This window comes from Urocitellus parryii, chromosome 11 (assembly GCF_045843805.1).
Source record: "Urocitellus parryii isolate mUroPar1 chromosome 11, mUroPar1.hap1, whole genome shotgun sequence".
In the NCBI taxonomy this organism is placed as follows: Eukaryota; Metazoa; Chordata; class Mammalia; order Rodentia; family Sciuridae; genus Urocitellus; species Urocitellus parryii.
The window spans coordinates 37459721-37476715 of NC_135541.1; the positions used below are offsets into that span (position 1 = coordinate 37459721).

The following is a 16995-nucleotide window of genomic DNA, read 5'->3' on the forward strand; positions in this document are numbered from 1 at the left end:
TGGCCACTCCCGAGTCGTGGGGACTGGAGGCGAGCATTCTCGTTTCCACCTGGTCTCCCCCTCCAGGCTCCCTTTGATGAAAATGCTGCTAGCAAAATAATGCCAAAGAAAGTATGTGGCGACAGTCAACTAGATTTAAGTTCATTTTCTGTAGCTTGGGGTCAGAATCGACTGAAGCACTCTGGTGATCAAGTTTTCTGCAATTCCCTATTCCACGCATTAGCTCACTGACAGAAATTCACTGCGGTATTTAAAGTGGCAGCCATCACAACTAACTCAAATTGTATTGGCTTCCCCGATGCTGAAATGCTCTGCTGAAACCATCAATTGGCCAATTCGGAGATAACGTGGTGGCTGAAATTCCCTGTCATGCTGTAAAATCCCCTTTTGAAGCGGCTCACCGGCTCGCAGATCCGCAGCGAAACCTGTGCCCAGAGCTGCGGGCCAGGACTGCCTGTGTAACCCAAGCGGGCTGGCGGAGCGGGATCTGGCGGGCGGGCGGCCGGCGCTGCCAAGAGGAAGGGCCTCCAGAGAGAGGATAACATTTTCTACTGGAAGCTTTCTAAAAGACAGCGAGAAAAGACCGGCAGTGCGCACACGCCCCACACCAGGCCTGCCCACTGGGCCGGCTGCCCCTCTGCACAGGCCGGGTGGCCAAAGCCACAGGCAGTGCTCAGCCTCTCCCAAAGAAAGCTGCAAAATTCCTGAAAGACAGCACGGACACAAGCAGGGCACAGACGCCAACCTCTTAGGTGAGGTTTTCTCCAGCTGGTGGCTGCCACCACGGGATCAAGAGCCCTGAGATCACAGGCAAGCCATGTCACCACCCGGCTCTATCTGAAACTGAGAGGCTCCTTCTTGAAATACATTCCCTGATTTGATGGTCGGTTCAAACTCAACACAGCCTTCTCAAAAGGTGACTGAGACTTGCAAAGCACACTCCCAAACTCTCGGCTGACTCCCCAAAACCCAGAAACACAAGGAAGGCCTGGGTTCACATCATTGCATTGCACAGAAGATCAAACCCAGGCTTGCTCAGAGAGGCCAAATGACTTTCCAAGGTCACCTGAAAGAATCCAGAACTGAACCCTGGTCATCTGGTCCAAATCCTGTGTACTGTCTATCCATGACACCACATTAAGTCTGCAGCACTCAACAGCACAGAGCCCAGCAGGCAGCAGGCACCCAAGAAATACTATCCACCAACCTACAACCATTCCCATCCAGTCCGCAAGGCTGCAGCCAACATCCCAGCATGGGGAGGCTGCCACCCTACAGCCTCTGCTCCTGAGCAGCCTTCTGTGACTGGGAAAGGAGGAGCAAAGGAAAGCCTGTGACAGCCACCCCAGGGAGCAGCATGCCTCTTAAGGTCAGGGGACTGTGAAACACAAGTGAAATGTCAGCACTTCACCCAAACACACAAAGAACAGGGACACAAAGCCTGCCCCAGGAACCATGCACACAGCTGTCATCAGGAGAGGACAGGGAATTGGGGAGGTTGGACCAGTTTCACTCAGAGAGGATGCCCCACAACCTATTTTGAGGATTCTCGCTGCAGCCACAGCCTGAGCCTTGTTCAGACAATACCCAGCACAGGGTGGAGATGGGGAGTCAATCACAGGCAAGAGGGATGTCCCTTGCCCCACAACCCACAGGCAGTTAGCAAGAGAACTTGCATCTTTCTGGGGTCTTGCCTAGTGCCCTTTCTGCCCTCTCCTCCCACTCTAGCTCTGCAGTGTGACCCAGATGTGATGCTACCCCTCCAAGTGGGAACTACAACTTGCTCAGCATTCAACAAGCATGTTAAGCATATGGCAGCAAAACACTAGGACGAAGGTCCCACATGCCCACCAGCACCACCCAGGAAACGATTCCCCCAACAACTCTCCAAGTGGCAATCATTTCCTTCTTTTTCTTTTTTTTTTTTAATATTTTTTTTTTTTTAGTTGTAGATGGACACAATACCTTTATTTTTATGTAGTGCGGGGGATCAAACCCAGAGCCTCACGCATGCTAGGCAGGCGCTCTACCACTGAGCCACAACCCCAACCCCATCATTTCCTTCTTATTACGGACGTGCAAACTGAGTTTTAGCAATTGCTTTTTCACTTGACCAAGCCATCCAATCTACAGAACCAAGATTCAACCTCTTGGTTGAATCTCTCTGGGCCAGTGGCTTTCAAACTTTGACTGAGACCCATAGTGAGAAAAATTTTACATGGCAAACCCAGAGCACGCATACAATTACTTGCACTCATATATCGCTGAAAACAAACATTTTTGGAAACAATACTTATGTTTATTCTGTGCAATACAGTTTTTTTTTCTTTTTTTTTTGTAATTGCCAGTCATGACCCACTAGGTTAATTTCATGATGCACTAATGGGTCACAAATCACAAGTTTGCAAAACAATGCTTCGCCATTTACCACTTGTCCATCTTCATTAAAACATGTCTTTAACACGCTTGATGCCTGGGCAGGGATCAAATCCTTCTCACTTCTCAGGGCACAGAGTCTTACTCATTGACCTCAGGGATTATTCATGACTTTGCAATAGGCCCCAGGAATAGGGGGTGCAGAGAGGATAAAGATGAAGCTTCTGCCCTCAAGAAGCTTTGGGTCCAGGAGGGGAAAGGGAAGATACCCAACCTTGATTCCAATAACTCTCCCTCTAGGAAGCAAGTAACAAGAGCAAGAGAGTTATGGAGTTCCTATGGGGAGAAAAAGGAAGATATCTCCTTAGCAGGCCAGGGAGAGGCAGCCTCCTTCCAGGCTGGCATCTGCTCAAGGACCAGTTGGCAGGGGAGCAAAAATGACCCTCTCAGGTGGTACAGTACCAAAGGTACCCAATGGGAAGGACCAGAAGCAGCTGAGCAAAGAGCCCGAATCTGATCTCTAGAACAAGAGAAATGGCTTGAAGGGGGGGGATGGGAACTGATGGAACACACACAAGCCTGACACAGGCCAGGGGCATCCATGCACCATCTCATTTCATCCTCACAAGAAGTGGGCTGGTGTGAAGGCTGCATATATGACATCTCCACCTCCATTACTTGGGGCTGCCTGAAACCCAGGCACCCAGATAGCTAATCAACAGGGAGGCAAGCTGGCAGTGGGTCATGTTTCACTGGTGCACACTCTCGCACGGAGATCCTTCCACTACTGCCCGCCTTGTGTCAGTTACTATGACACTGGCCATCAGAAAGCACGACTTCCAAACTCCTGGGTTCGATTCCCAGTACTTCTGGGAGAACAAAAAACTGACAGCACACATTTATATAGCACTTACACTGGCTGGACACCACTAGGTACATACTCGTGTGTGTGTGTGTGTGTGTGTGTGTGTGTGTACACACAAGCTCACTTAATTCTCATGACAACCCTACCTGTGAGAAAAATAAGCAAATTTTATTAACCCCCCTTTCCATCTGAGGACACTAAGGCACAGAGGTTAAGTAAGGTGTCCGTGGTCACTAGGAAGTGCAGCAAGGCGGAGAGTCCTGAACACTGACTGGGGTTGCAGGTTTGAGTCCTTCTGGTTACCTCAGGCAGGGCATCGTCCCTCTGGGCCTCAGTTTACCTACCTGTAGGATGACTAGGAAACCACCAGTTCCACCACCTGCACCCCTACTATTTGTATCTACATTGAAAACATCCAACACCACACAGAGGTGGGACTGCTAGCCTCTCCCCTCATCCTATCCCTACATGCTGGTCTCCCAGAAGATGATCTTCCACACAACTCTCTGTAAGCACTTTTCACATCCTAGGCTGTATCTGGCTCTTAAATAGACAGTGATCAGAACAGGTGATGGGTTACCTGATCGGGCAGAATCCTGGACTCCTGGGTCTGAGGGCCCACTACCCACGGCCTCATGCTCACCCCCAGGAAACCCCAGAGAAAGAGGCTGATGCCAGAACCAGTTTCCCAGGGGCCTGTAAGGGTCAATGATGCCCTTCACCAGCTCATCTTCTTAAGGCTCCATTTTGGAACTCCCTCACACAAGCAAAATAATTAGGTGAGGCCTGAGTACCTGCCACGGCAAGGTACACAAAGAAGGTGACGCAGAACCCCTAATCTAAGGACCTTTGATCTGCTCATCCTCATTAAAATTTTCATGGCACCTCATAGCCCAACCAACTCTCCCAGGGCAGATCCCTGCCATTCTCCTGGCATCCCCACAGAAGGCAGCACAAGGTCATCCCTGTGCACACGTACAGTGGAGAGATGGATCTTCAGTGGTAAAGGCCCCACAGCCAACAAGGGCTAGGAGGCTGAAATTCAAATCCAGATCCCTGCTGACACCAAGGCACAGCCCTCAACAGTTTGCTGTCCAGCCACGCAGCCACACACGCAAGCACGGCACAGGACCACTCTGTCCAACCCAGATAAGGGGCAAAGACATCCCGGGGGAGCATTTATCAGTGCCAGCCTGTGGCAGGACCACCAGCTCTGCCCCTTGTGAGGGTGCAGGGTGAGGCAAGACTGCCAGGACAGAAGGAGGACACCCCATGATGCACCAGGGAAGCCCAGCACAGGAGGACATCACTGGCAAAGTCAAGTGTCCTTCCCCTAGGTTCAACCTCCTTTCCCAGAAAAAATATGCTTTTAAAAGAGTTTTCCAGGAAAACATTAGGGCTGTAAAGAGCAAAGGACAAACTTACCAAGCACCAGCCCCCAGAGACAGCGATTTACAGGTATTCTATTACCTAACCCTCACAACAGCCATGCAACGGAATCAGCATTCCCCTTCTATAAATGGAGAAAAAGGATCCAAAGTCTACCCAGCCAGGAAATGGCAAGAATAATGATGAAATCAGGAGCAAGTCAGAGCCCAAACCCTTCAAAATTCAGAGGATTCAAGGCACAGGAAAAGAAAAAAATAGCATCAAGAGACACATTTCTAAAACTCATCTCACAAGGCCACAGAAAAGCCCACTACTCTAGTGAATCAAAAACAAACAATGGTGATTATCTATTTGCTGTAAGCTCCCAGCAATGTGTATTAAAGAAGTTTATGTGAATCGTCTAATGCACTTGTGCCGTGGTCAGAATTATTACCAAGCTAAAAAAGATTAATTTTTCTAAACACTCTAAACCCTCAGACACTATTATGAAGGCTACCACTAGTGTAACATTTCTGTTATCTTGGCTGACAGGCCTCAAGCACACACCCCTGCCCCAGCACTTCTCCCCCTCTTAAGACTTACACACACACACACACACACACTCTCTCTCTCTCTCTCTCTCTCTCTCTCTCTCTCTCTCTCTCTCTCTCAGTCAGGAGGGACCAGCGATGGGGCCCAGACACCTTGGCCTGAGGTCCCCACTGGAGAGTCCACCTCCCTTACAAAACAGAGCTGACCAAAGGGACAGGGAGAGCTGGGTGTCTCCCAGCTCCCTCCAAGTGCTGGCTGGCACAGAGCTAACTCTCAGTCCAAGTTTGCAAATGCTTAGCTAACAAAGATGGCATTATGCAAAAGGCTGGTGCACACTGCTGGTCTGGGAGTTCAAATGAAGTGACCACTGCCAAAAACTTTGTTTGGGTCCCCATGGCTCCCCCCGCCCCACCTCCCTCCTTGAAATAAAGGGCAAGGATTTGCAATTTGGGGTCTTGCTGCCACTTGAAACCCATTAAGGTGGCTGCATTGCCTGGATTCTGGCAAAATGCAATTCCAGTTCTTCATTTAATGTTTAATTAGCTACCGATGGAGGAGTCTGGCAGCCTCTGGGGTTAAGAGGAATTGCAGAAAAGAGGGTGGTAGCCCAAACAGGGGACTCAATACAAGTCTAAGCTCCAAGGAGAATGGGGGGAGGGGGAAAAAAGTGTGTTATGTTTTGTTTTTTTAATCTGCCACACAAGGGTGCCAAGGGTCATAGCCAAAGGCAAGTGGTGAACTTGCCAGGACCTTGAGGCAGATAGCTAGCATGGCTTATCGTGGGGGACCACACTCCCCCAAGCGGCTTGGAGCCCAGTGGCTCTCCTATTCCTGCTTCCACTGCCACCCTCTGGTCCCCCTCCTCCCAAAGGGCTCTCACAGGCGCAGACACTCCCTGCCTGGCAGGAACCTCAGCTCAGCACATCCAAGGAGAGCCCTCTCAAATATCACTTTGCTATTTCAAACCCACCAAGGACGCTGGACCCCTGCCACAGAGCCACAAATACCTCAGCTCCCGCCCACGCCCATGACTCTTGGGCACTTTCCTATGTTAACCAATCCTCCTGGAGACAAAGTCTCACAGCTGGGGGTGGAGAGAGGGATCAGCAGAGTCCTGCTGGGTGAAAGCACGGGGCTAAAAGAGCAAGTCGGAAGAAAGGGGCCTCAGGCCTTCAGAGCAGGGAAACTGAGGCAAGCAGGGAAAATTCAGAGGCCACAGGACCCATGGGCATTATACTCCCCAAATCTTCACTGAGGATCACAGGAGGGCCTGGGGTTTGGAGCAGTCATCCGTGAACCCACTGAAATCATGCACAAAGCCTCCTTTATGAGTACACATGCATTTTCTGAAAAGAAGGTCCATAGCTTTATCATATTTTCCCTGCCAAAAGTGAACAGCCACTGCACCAAAACTCCCTCCCCAGAGGTCAGGCAGCACCTCTGCCAGCGACTGCAGTTTGCCTCACAGGGGCTTCGTTTAATTCTGTTAGATTCATGTCTTCCGTGAATACATGGGGACACCAAGCAGGTACCGGGCACCTTCTGGGCCCAAAGCAAACACCCTCCCTATCTATGCTCTGCAGGGATTCACTGTAACTGAGTGTTGTCAAACAGTGAAAGGTGGAAAGTAAAAGATGGGCATGATGGCGCAGGCATGTAATCCCAGTGATCCGGGAGACTGAGACAGGAGGATCCCAGGTTCAAGGCCCTGGTTATCAAAAACAACAATAACAAAAAGGACGGGGAAACTTTTAGTCTCAGCTCTGCTACTTCCTTAACTCCCCATCTGCTCTTGGACCAGCCACAGAAACTCCAGGCCTCAGTTTCTTCATCTGTAAAGTGGAGATGAAACTTAATAATAAAATCCAACCAACAGGGCAGCTGGGAGGCCGTAACCACCATCAAGTGTGTCACAGTGGGTCACGAAAAGTACAGCAGACAAGAGCCCGTCAGTGCTCTCCAGCGCCTTCAGCTCACAGACCACGACCCGGCTAACCTACGCCAATCATCTTTTGCCTCCCAAAGGAAAACACAAAACTAGGTACCACAAGGAGGAGAAGAATTGCTGGAAGTGGGAGAAGGCACCAAAAAGACACTAACCCCACAGACCTACCCTGGAGGAGGGCCAAGTGGAGAAGGCGGCCAGGACAGCCCTGGGCCCACAGCAAGACACTCATGCAGCTTCTTCAGAAGCACAGGGCAATCCAGTGTGGAAGGGAACCCCCTCTGGGACCCCAAGGGCTCTCCTCAACAGGATGGGAAGTGTTACTCCCGCCTGAGGGGAGCTGCAGAGAAACCATACCAGGGGCTGGTGACCCTCCTCCTGCAGCCACAGGTACTCGCTTCATTTCAGACAAGCCAATTCTCAGAAAAGTCCACTTTGGATCCGGAGTCCCCAGAGCTCCACATAATTTGTGGTCAACATCAAGACTCTTGGGCTTAAAAAGAATGAATCAAGAGAAGCAAGTGACCAGGTGTGAGAGAGAAAATAGTGACTAAAAAACTCACAAAGTTGCTAGGCGCAGTGGCGCCCGTAATCCCAGTGGCTTGGGAGGCTGAGACAGGAGAATCGCAAGTTCAAAGCCAGCCTCAGCAACTGTGAGGCGCTAAGCAACTCAGTGAGACCCTGTTTCTAAATAAAATACAAAGTAGAGCTAACATAGAGCTGGGATGTGGCTCTGTGGTTAAGGCCCCCTGAGTTCAATCCCCAGTACCAAAAAAAAAAAAAAAAAAAACACACACACACAAATTTAAGGATAGTTTGAATTCCCTCCCTAGTCCCTGGTTCGTTCCAGGCCTGGCAGCCTGGGGTGGGGGGGGGTGCTCTGAGATCAACAACCCCTGACCCAAATTTCAGGAAGGAAGACAACTTGCCCAGATCATGGTATCATTTCTATATAAGAGCCAGGACCAGGACCCCCCCCCTCCTCCCTACACTTGTAAGCACCCACTACCCACCAGAGACAGGGTCTGGTATCTAGCTGCACAGACTCCCTACCCTGTGAAAATCCTGACAGAAAACACAAGGCCAGTTAACACTCTTATTCACACTCCCCTTGATTTCCAGACTTAAGACAACTAGTTAGCCAACATTAAGATCATCTTGTTCAAGACTGCCCACAAAATTTAAGGCACTGAAAGAACATCTTCCAATATTCTATTGGCTGCTCCAGGTCAGGTTACTCCCTGACCCAAATTATTTGTGTTTTTACCCTTACTTAACTCCTTCACTCCATCAACACATGAGCCTACTACGTGGAAGGTATTATGGAACTACAAAGATGAATAGCTCATATTCTCTGCCATGGAAAAAATTAATAAGCTGGAGCCAGAAAGACCAACCCAAAGGAGAAGCTGGCCAGAAGAATGAGAACAAACTACCCCTGCTGGGAGGCCTGAAGGGCAGGGCCGGGCAGTACCCCAGAATCTAACTCTGTCCCTAGGATTCACCTCTCTGTGCCTCAGTTAAATATACAAAATGGAGCAGGGAACAAATTTTCTCTCCCAGAGTCTCCAGCCAGGTGAAATGAGGGACTGAACCTGCAGCAGAGAGCACCTAGTCCAGCATGTGGACAGCTGCCAACAGAGGCTTGGTAGAGGTGGCTTTGACCAACACCGAGATGGAGTGGTTTGCATGTGCAGAAAACTATCATAAAAGTCCTCCAAGAAGAAGAACTTAGAAGATGGATGGGATTTGAGTGGACAGAGAGAAATGCATTCCAGGTAGGAAGAAGGGAATCCAGAAGCTATCACAATAATTTTAGCAAAAGGAACAATGGCTAACTAGATGACAGGAATGGAAACAGAGACTACATGAAGATTTGAGAAAGACAAAGAGAAACAGAGGATTCCTTTTCTTCTTCTTCCTCTTCTTTTTTTTTTTTATTTTTTTATTTTTTTTTTTTTTTTGGCACTGGGGATTGAATGCAGGGGCACTTATCACTGAACTATATCCCCAACCCTTTCTATTTTTTTTTTATAGGACCTTGAACTTGGGATCCTCCTGCCTCAGCCTCCAGAGCTGCTGAAATTACAAGTGTGTGCCTCGGCACCCAGCTCCTTTTCTTAAATATTTCTTTCTTTTTTGTGTGGTGCTAGAGATTGAACCAGGGCTCCACACACGCTGGGAAAGTGCTCTATCTCTGATACATCTCCAGCTCAAGTATTTATTTCTTCATTTTCCAGTTGCATCTCTGTTGCTGTCCTCCCAACTCCATGCCACCCCTTCATTCCTTCAAAATCTCCATTCATCACTCACTGATTTCCTGATCAGACTCTTGGGTCGTAGGACACCAGGGGATCCCAATCTAGGAAAAAACGTTTTGCTCCTCAAAGTTATGAACCATGGACCTCAATCAATGTGACTTCATCTCTTAGTCGCATCATCTCAATGTCAGCGCCAACCTCAGCAGTCTCACACAACGCTTCTGCCACTCCACTCAACAAGTTACTGGCGGCACACCCACGGTCAAGTTTTCCCAGCCACCACGTTGCTTCAAGGGGGCAGACCATGACAAATTGTCAAAGAGAGTCTCACATTATTTTCTAGAGCACCAAACTTGGTTGAAAAATCATTAACTTCTCTAAAAAGTAAACTATAAAAGAGAGCATAGAACTCTTATACCAAGAGACTGGCTTGAAATGGGTCCTCCCATCCATCCACCCACTCCAAAATGAAGCCATCTGCAAAGCAGTCAAAGACAAGCAACACAGGGTGGCTGTCCACAGATTAAATAAATAAATAAATAAATAAAAGCCAGGCACAGTGGCACACACCTGTAACCTCAGCCACCCGGGAGGCTGAGACAGAAGGAAGCCCTCAGTGAATTAGTGAGACCCTATCTCAAAACAAAAACATAAACAAGGACTGGGGATACACCTCAGTGGTAAAATGCCCCTAGGTTAAATACCCAGAAGCCCCCCTGCCTAAAACAAAAGCACTGGGGATATAAGCTCAGTAAGAGACTGCTTGCCTAGCAAGCACAGACTCTGGGTTCCATCCCAAGTACCTCGAAAAAAAAACAACAAAAAAGAGCAAGATTTTCTTTACCAGGTAGAAAAGTCAAACTCACCAATTATTTTTATATGGCTACTCTACCTCTTCTCCTCCCCGAAGCTCCAGTTCAGGAAAACCTATGATCATCACCATGGGATTTTTTCCCAGAAGAACCACATCACAAGTGAAACAGTCACCTCTCTTTTTTACTACTGAAAGTTTACCAGGCCAGAAGTACCGCTCACTTGTTTCTCTTTCTCAACCCTGAAGAGGGCACAAGAACCGGTCAATTTCCTCAGCATTCCACTCCATAGGCACTAACTTTTCAGTCATAACAAAATTCCATCACACTGAAGATGCTAAAAACCAGCAAGCCTCCAGCTCAGTCCCTAACTTCTACTACAGGAGAAATTTCCACCATGATGATATTTATGACATTGGGATGTGACCACCTGTGAAACTCATCCAGATGGGATCTGTTCTCTTATGCCAATTTCAAACTGCATGCGGGGGATACAGATGGTCTGGACAAGCAGATGGGACCTGATGACCTTCAAGGAACCAGCTTCCATGCTCAGAGCACAGGGACCATTCCTACCCATCTCATACCAAAGTGCAAGATCCAACAGATCCCCTACCATGTGCACACACTTGCACGCAAACATTCGACCATGTACATCCAGTGAGAAGTTAAGAACTGAAAGGAGGTCAAGGAAGACCTTCAGACACTTCTTTTTCTGTTTTCTGACAGATCCTAACTTATTTCATGAGATCACAAAACATGACGCCAACCCTACCCAGATCTGAAGTCTTTTTTTGAAGGAGATTACCATGGGAGATGGACAAAAGGCAGACATCTCTCATATAATAAGTTCACAAATCTAAAGAAACTCATCTAAGGGTAAAATGTGAATGTTAGGGTAGAAGGTACCACAACCTGATCAAATTAACTAGTTCAAAGAACATTTTGGACACAGGATTATGGACTAGTTGAGTGCCCCAGACTACACATCATCTTAGTATATAGAACCCGAGCCTCACCCACCACACATACACCTGCACCCTCCAAAATTTGAAAGATCACTCTCTGGAAAAGAGTACCCATTCAACCACCCTTTCCATTCCAAGTTTCATATTTGCTTTTTAATTTTTGGTTGTGCTGATTTTTCTCTTAGGCCAACATCAAACCGGCTCAGCTTCCTCCCAGCTAACTGTCCATTCTTCACACAAACCTCACATGGTCTGAGCCCTGCTAAGCCCTGCACAACATCGTTCAATTCTCCAGATAGGTATCTACATTCTTTTGCATAATTACAACATAATGAAATACCACTCACCAAGTTAGAACACTGCGGGAGGGGGGTACGAGGGGAGGGCAGCAGGGAGGTGGGTGGGCAGGAGAAGGAAAAGAAAGGCAAGGAGAAAATAAAGACCACTGCCAATTGGCTGTATATTTGCTTTTGGTACTGAAGAAGTTAGAGCTATCCAACCCTGTAATTATTGCCAGGATTAAAGATTTGTTACTCACGTAATCATGAAAGGCTTTTGCTTCACTCGAATGTTCACAAGTGTCTCTCCTTTCAGGAGCTGCACAGTAAAGGTCCCAAAATACGCTGCAAAATAAAATAAGATCAGGTTACTAATTGTTACTTCTGTATACAACAGAAAGTGCACAATGCTCAATGCTAACAGCTCCAGGTCTCCTCCAGGCTCTACTCCACCTTCCCACTTTCGCTGGGCAAACTCAAGCCTAGAAAACAGAACAGACCCGAGCTCTCTGGCAAGACAGACATTTGTAATAAGAATAATAGTTCCCACCTACCACGCGCCTGCTATGAACGGCACGCCTCATGCTGATGATACTGCCCATGGCGACCATGTACTATAAACGGAGTGATCCTCTCCCCACTGGAGCCACTAAAGCTTGGAGGATTAGCCCAACCCACCCACAGGTATATCACAAGGTAGGAATCTGGGGAATCCATGCCTGTCCCATCTGTGTCCCTTTTACCACCCCAAAACAAAATGGCCACATACTATAAAAAGGCTAAATTGTCAAAACACACAACTATGATTCACAAGCATAGCAATCTGCAATTATGTCAATTTAGGGAACCTCACAGGTTCTTAATCCCAGAGCCCACACCCCTACTTCTCCCACCCACCAAAAAACACATGTCAGACCAAGGGGAGGCTGTGGACAGCCAAGCATCTCCACGAAACTCAGGGCCCTCTTCAGAGAGCATCCATTCAGTAAGGACTGTGGAGGGGAGAGCAGACCCAGAACGACCACCCCAGCCTTGTGATTCTATATGATCCCTCCGACACTTGGTATGAACTGTGAACACACACAAGTCCTCTGCAAACCAGGAGAGTGCTATATGAACACAGAGTAGTCACTGGTATTAACAAAGGGCCTTAGAAACATTCTAGACCAGGAGCCAAGGCCTGGGACAGAACCAGCTTGAAGGGTACAGTGGACAACAGAATCAAGGTCTGACTCACAGTTCAGTGCTCCTGCGCCCCTCAGAGCCAGCTCCAGTCATCAGACAAGCATCTCACTTAAGGTGTGTGAATACATGCAGCCTGCCCCCATCAGACCAGCTCCACTGCTTCCTCTGGCTCCAGAAAGCCGTGGTCTTTTGCTCAGTGTCAAATCGCAGGAGGCGACTTTTAACAAACCAGACCACAGCCACTCAGAGCTACCACAACCTGAGCCCAGCACAACAGACTCCACATTCCTGCGGCTGAGACAAGGATGGAGAAGCTTCAGGGATTCTGGATATAACAGAAAACTGGGGACTTCTACGGCTACAGGGGAGCGGTGGTGGCTACAGAAAGCCCTTTCCAGCCTTCTGGAACTGCACCTTGGATTAAACTCCTCCAAACATAAAAGGTCTTCAAGACTCCAAATTTCCAGACCCTTTAAGTTAACTTTCACTCAAAAGCTTAAGTTTCTACAAGATCCAGGCAGCCAGACCCACCAACCCCATCCACACACTCCCCTCCAAAAACAACTGCAGCCAACCTATCACCCGCTCCTACAGGTGGAATCCTTACGCCACATCAGACGCCTTCAACACCGGCAGTTGGGAGGTTGGCAGAAGTAATTAAAAACTCATTTTCTCTGCACAAGTTAGAACAGACACTTCATCCTCCCACTGTTCAAAGAGACTTGAAACAGTAACCCGAGCCGGCGGTCAGGTAAATGTGCTAAGATCCCAACCAGGAGACATTCCGTTTTCCTGAACTCCACCAAAATATCAAAAGCCACTCTGCTTTCTTTTCCTTTTCAAAAGGATGTCAAAGACTCCACCAATCAGTCCCACAAAACACACAGGTCACACACACATGACAACTTGCTACTTTTGACCCTTAAGCCTCCCTCCTGCCTTCCAGGATCCCATGCTGAGGCCAGACTGCTGTGGTCTCAGAGCAGTAAGACCCACAAGCCTGAAGAGAGGGTCACAGAAGAGGAGAGAGCACCAGGTCACCTCTAGGCAGTTAAAGTTCTTGGTAAAATAAAGCTTTGTGGGTTCAGGGATGCTGGGGGTGGGGGATGGCACAGAGGACAGGAAGGTCCAGTCAGTCTGAATCAGTATCATTACAGGAAGTGGCAACTCTTTCTTGCTTTTTCTCAGAGTGTGTGGAAAAGACCAGGAGATGTCCCTCTTATGGTTTGGAGCTTACAGAAGAAAAAGAAAGGACAGACCAGTTGTAGAACAGACCTGGTGTCCCCACCACTCAGCCCTGCCCCCACTCCTCTCTAATTAAAGCAGCATGCAGGACTGACAAAAACCCTTCAAGGATTTTTCAAGCCCCTGCCTAGTGCCCCAGAGTGGGATGGAAAAGCAAGAAGTTTCTACCCTAGTCCATAAGATTAGTTGGTTTTCTAGAGGAGGGGAAACACCAGGAAAAAACTTTTAGGCAGCAGCCTCTTCGGCCCTTTCCTCTTTGGCCAGACCTGGTCCAGGCACCCAGAAGTGCCCTGCTCTGTGTAAAGTAAAGGTGGAGGGCCACCGTTTCAAGCCTCTGGTCTTTGTTTGCTTGGACCCAGGGCTCAGAACAAAACACACACACTCAAAACTATCACACAAACTTACCACCACCAGGAGTGCAAAAACCCAGGCGGTTCTCCCAGCGTGATGTTTTTTTCCCATCGAATCTGGAAAAGAGGAAGCAGAGGCAGCTTAGAGAAGCAGAGAGGAGGGCAGGCGGGGGGCTTCCCAGAGCCAAAAGGCTGTGAAGACCCACCAACAATAAATGCCAAAAGGTGATAAAAATTCAAAATGGTGGCCACAGTGGCTGCTCCTGAAAACAAAGGCTCTAAGAATAGTGGGGAGGAGGGGGTGTCAAGAAACTGGATGCTGGGGGAGTCCCACTCACCTCTGATAAGAAGGTCTGTGCAGATTTCTGTGCTCCTACGTGCAGTAAATATTCGTAGACGTATAAAGCTAACCTGGAAGAGGACAAAGTGAGAGGAATGGGTCAAAACACACCGGGTACTCTCCGGACCTTGCCAGTAGGCTCTAAGTCCCGACTGTGCTGTCCCCATGTGGCCCCCACCAAAGGTGAGCAGCTAACACCCCAGGCAGGGCCGCCAGGCTAACAGTTAGGGGGAGGGTACCAGGGACCGGCTGCCTCAAACCACAGGGCTGGAGAGCGGCCCCCAAACTTGAACTTCCAAGTGGTGTCGGGGGCCAAACCCATCTAAGTCTCAAACTCGCAGGGCACCCGACCCAACCTCCTTTTCCCTATTCACTCCTGTTGGCACCCTCACCCCAGTTTTGGGGTCCGAGCGAACTCAGCCCTAGTTCGGGTGCTCGGCGCGCTCTGGAGAGGGCAGCAAAGGGCCGCCCTCATCACCTCCCCGCAAACAACTGTCCCCCCAAGCCTGGGGCCAAACCGGCGCCGCTGTCCCTGCCCAGTCCGCGCCCCGGAGGGCGCGGAGCCGACAGCAAGGCCGCGGGCTGGGAAGGGAAAGCGCTCCCGGCCGAACAAAGCCCCCGGCACGCACTCCTCACGCCGCGGGCGGACAAAAGGAGTCTTCGGGGCTGCAGAAGCCACGCGCCCCCTGCCCGATCCGGGTGGGCTAAGTGCAGCCTCCGCGACAAGCGCCTGGGCTGGGGCGAGCGCGCCGACTCGCTGCGGGATCTCGCCCACCCCTCACCGCGGGCGCCCCGACGGCCGCGAGGCCACCAAGTACCCCTGGCCAGCGGCTAGCCCCGCCGCCCCTTCCCGGGTGCCCCAACCTCCGCCGGCTCCCAACAATGGGCTCTCCCTCGCTGCGACCAGGGGAAGGGGCCGGGCAGGCAAGCCGAGCCCCGCGGCCGGAGGACTAGCAGCCCCCAGACCCCCGCCCGCCCACCTGCCTCCCACCACCCGCCCGCCAGCAGCCTGGGGGCGCGCGGCCGCCACTCGCAAGGGGGCTTACTTTTCCCGAGCCTGCCCGTCCGAGGGCACCGCCGAGCCTTTGCCTTTGGCAAACATGGTTTGCAGAGAAGAGGGCGCCGAGCCCCGCCGCCGCCGCCGCTACCGTCCGGTTCTGCCGAGCTGCCCTGCTCCTGGCCCCCTCCCGGCGCTCGCTCGCTCGCGCTCCGCTCGCCGCGCTCCCTCCCTCCCCCCCGGCGCTGGCTCCGCGCTCTTTCCAGCTGTCAAAGCGTCAGCCCCGGCCGCGGCCCCATCGCCCTGGAACTCCTCCCGCGCCGGCTCGGCCTGCGCTGTGCCGCCGCCGCCCGGCTGCCCGCCGCTCGCTCGCTCGCTCGCCCAACCGCCCGCGCGCCCGCCGCCCGGCTCCGCCTGCGCCGCCCTCTGCGCCTCCGGCACCGCTGCCGCCGCCGCCGCCGCCGCTGGTCTACTTGGAGCTCAACCGAACGTGGCTGCCCGGGCAGGGAGCGCGGCGGGCGGCAACGCCCCGCGACGGACGGCCGCCTCGGCCAATCGGCGCGCGGGGGTGGGCCCGGGCGGCCGGCAGGGACGCCCTGTCAGCGCCGGCCGCGGCAGTCCCGCTGCGCCGCCTCCACGAGCTGCGGCCGCTCCTGCGCCCGGCCGGGGGTGTACGGGGGCGAGCCTCGGCGCTGTGGACCAGCGGGGGCTGTGCGGGCCGGGCGGGGGCGCTGGGGCTCCCGGCGCTGGGAGTCTGGCCAGCGCTCCCCCCGCACACCCCGGGGGCAGGGGGCGCTGCGACGGCTCCTAGGGGAGGGGGCGCGGACCCCAACGGAGCGCGCTCGCCCCTCCTGCGCGGCCCTCCGCTTATCGGCCTTGCCACCCCGCCGCGGCCCGCGCCCGCCCTACCCTTATCTCGTGCTCCCCCCACCAGGTCCGATCCCGACCCCTCCCCAGACCCAGCCCGGCCCGCCGCCCCGCCCCCCGGGCCCCTAGCGCCTAGCCTGGCTTTCGAGCGCCCGGCCGGGCTCCACGCTGGGAACTGGGCGCTTGAGCCGGCGCCGAGACGCGCGGCTGCTCCTTTACTAGATCATTAAAATACTTTGGAAAACCCCAAAGTGGAGCCGCGCGAAAATGGCCCTTGGCGTGCTTTGGGGATCCTGGGGGGAGGGGACGGGGGACTTAGTCTAAAGGGAGGCTGAGTGATTTCTCCCAAATTTCCAAGATTTGCCAGCCCAGGCAAGTTAGCCCCTCGGCTTCTCCACCCGGAAAGGTGCAGTTCGGGGCTGGGGGGACGAGGGGACGTCACCTGGGGGCCCCGCGACTCCGAATGCGTACCGCAGAGATCTGCAAACTTCAAATAAATGAAGCTAAATTGGGGAGTGGGGGGGTGAGAGTCGGGCGTGGGGGGAGGGGAAGCTTCCATTGTCAGTGACCCAGGTGTACAATGGGA

General features: G+C 51.7%; 1 protein-coding gene across 3 annotated transcripts in view; it reads right to left on the reverse strand.

Moving 5' to 3' along the window:
* Ssbp3 (single stranded DNA binding protein 3) overlaps positions 1-15912 on the reverse strand; it is a 157386-nt gene extending 141474 nt beyond the window's left edge. For all 3 annotated transcript variants that reach the window (XM_026382031.2, XM_026382023.2, XM_026382015.2), the window contains exons 1-4: positions 15592-15912; positions 14544-14616; positions 14261-14322; positions 11686-11770 (exon numbers count right to left, since the gene is read on the reverse strand). In XM_026382031.2, coding sequence (XP_026237816.1) covers positions 11686-11770; positions 14261-14322; positions 14544-14616; positions 15592-15647 — 276 coding nt within the window. In that variant the 5' untranslated portion in view covers positions 15648-15912. The remainder of the gene's footprint in view (positions 1-11685; positions 11771-14260; positions 14323-14543; positions 14617-15591) is intronic.
* Positions 15913-16995: the final 1083 nt, after the last annotated feature.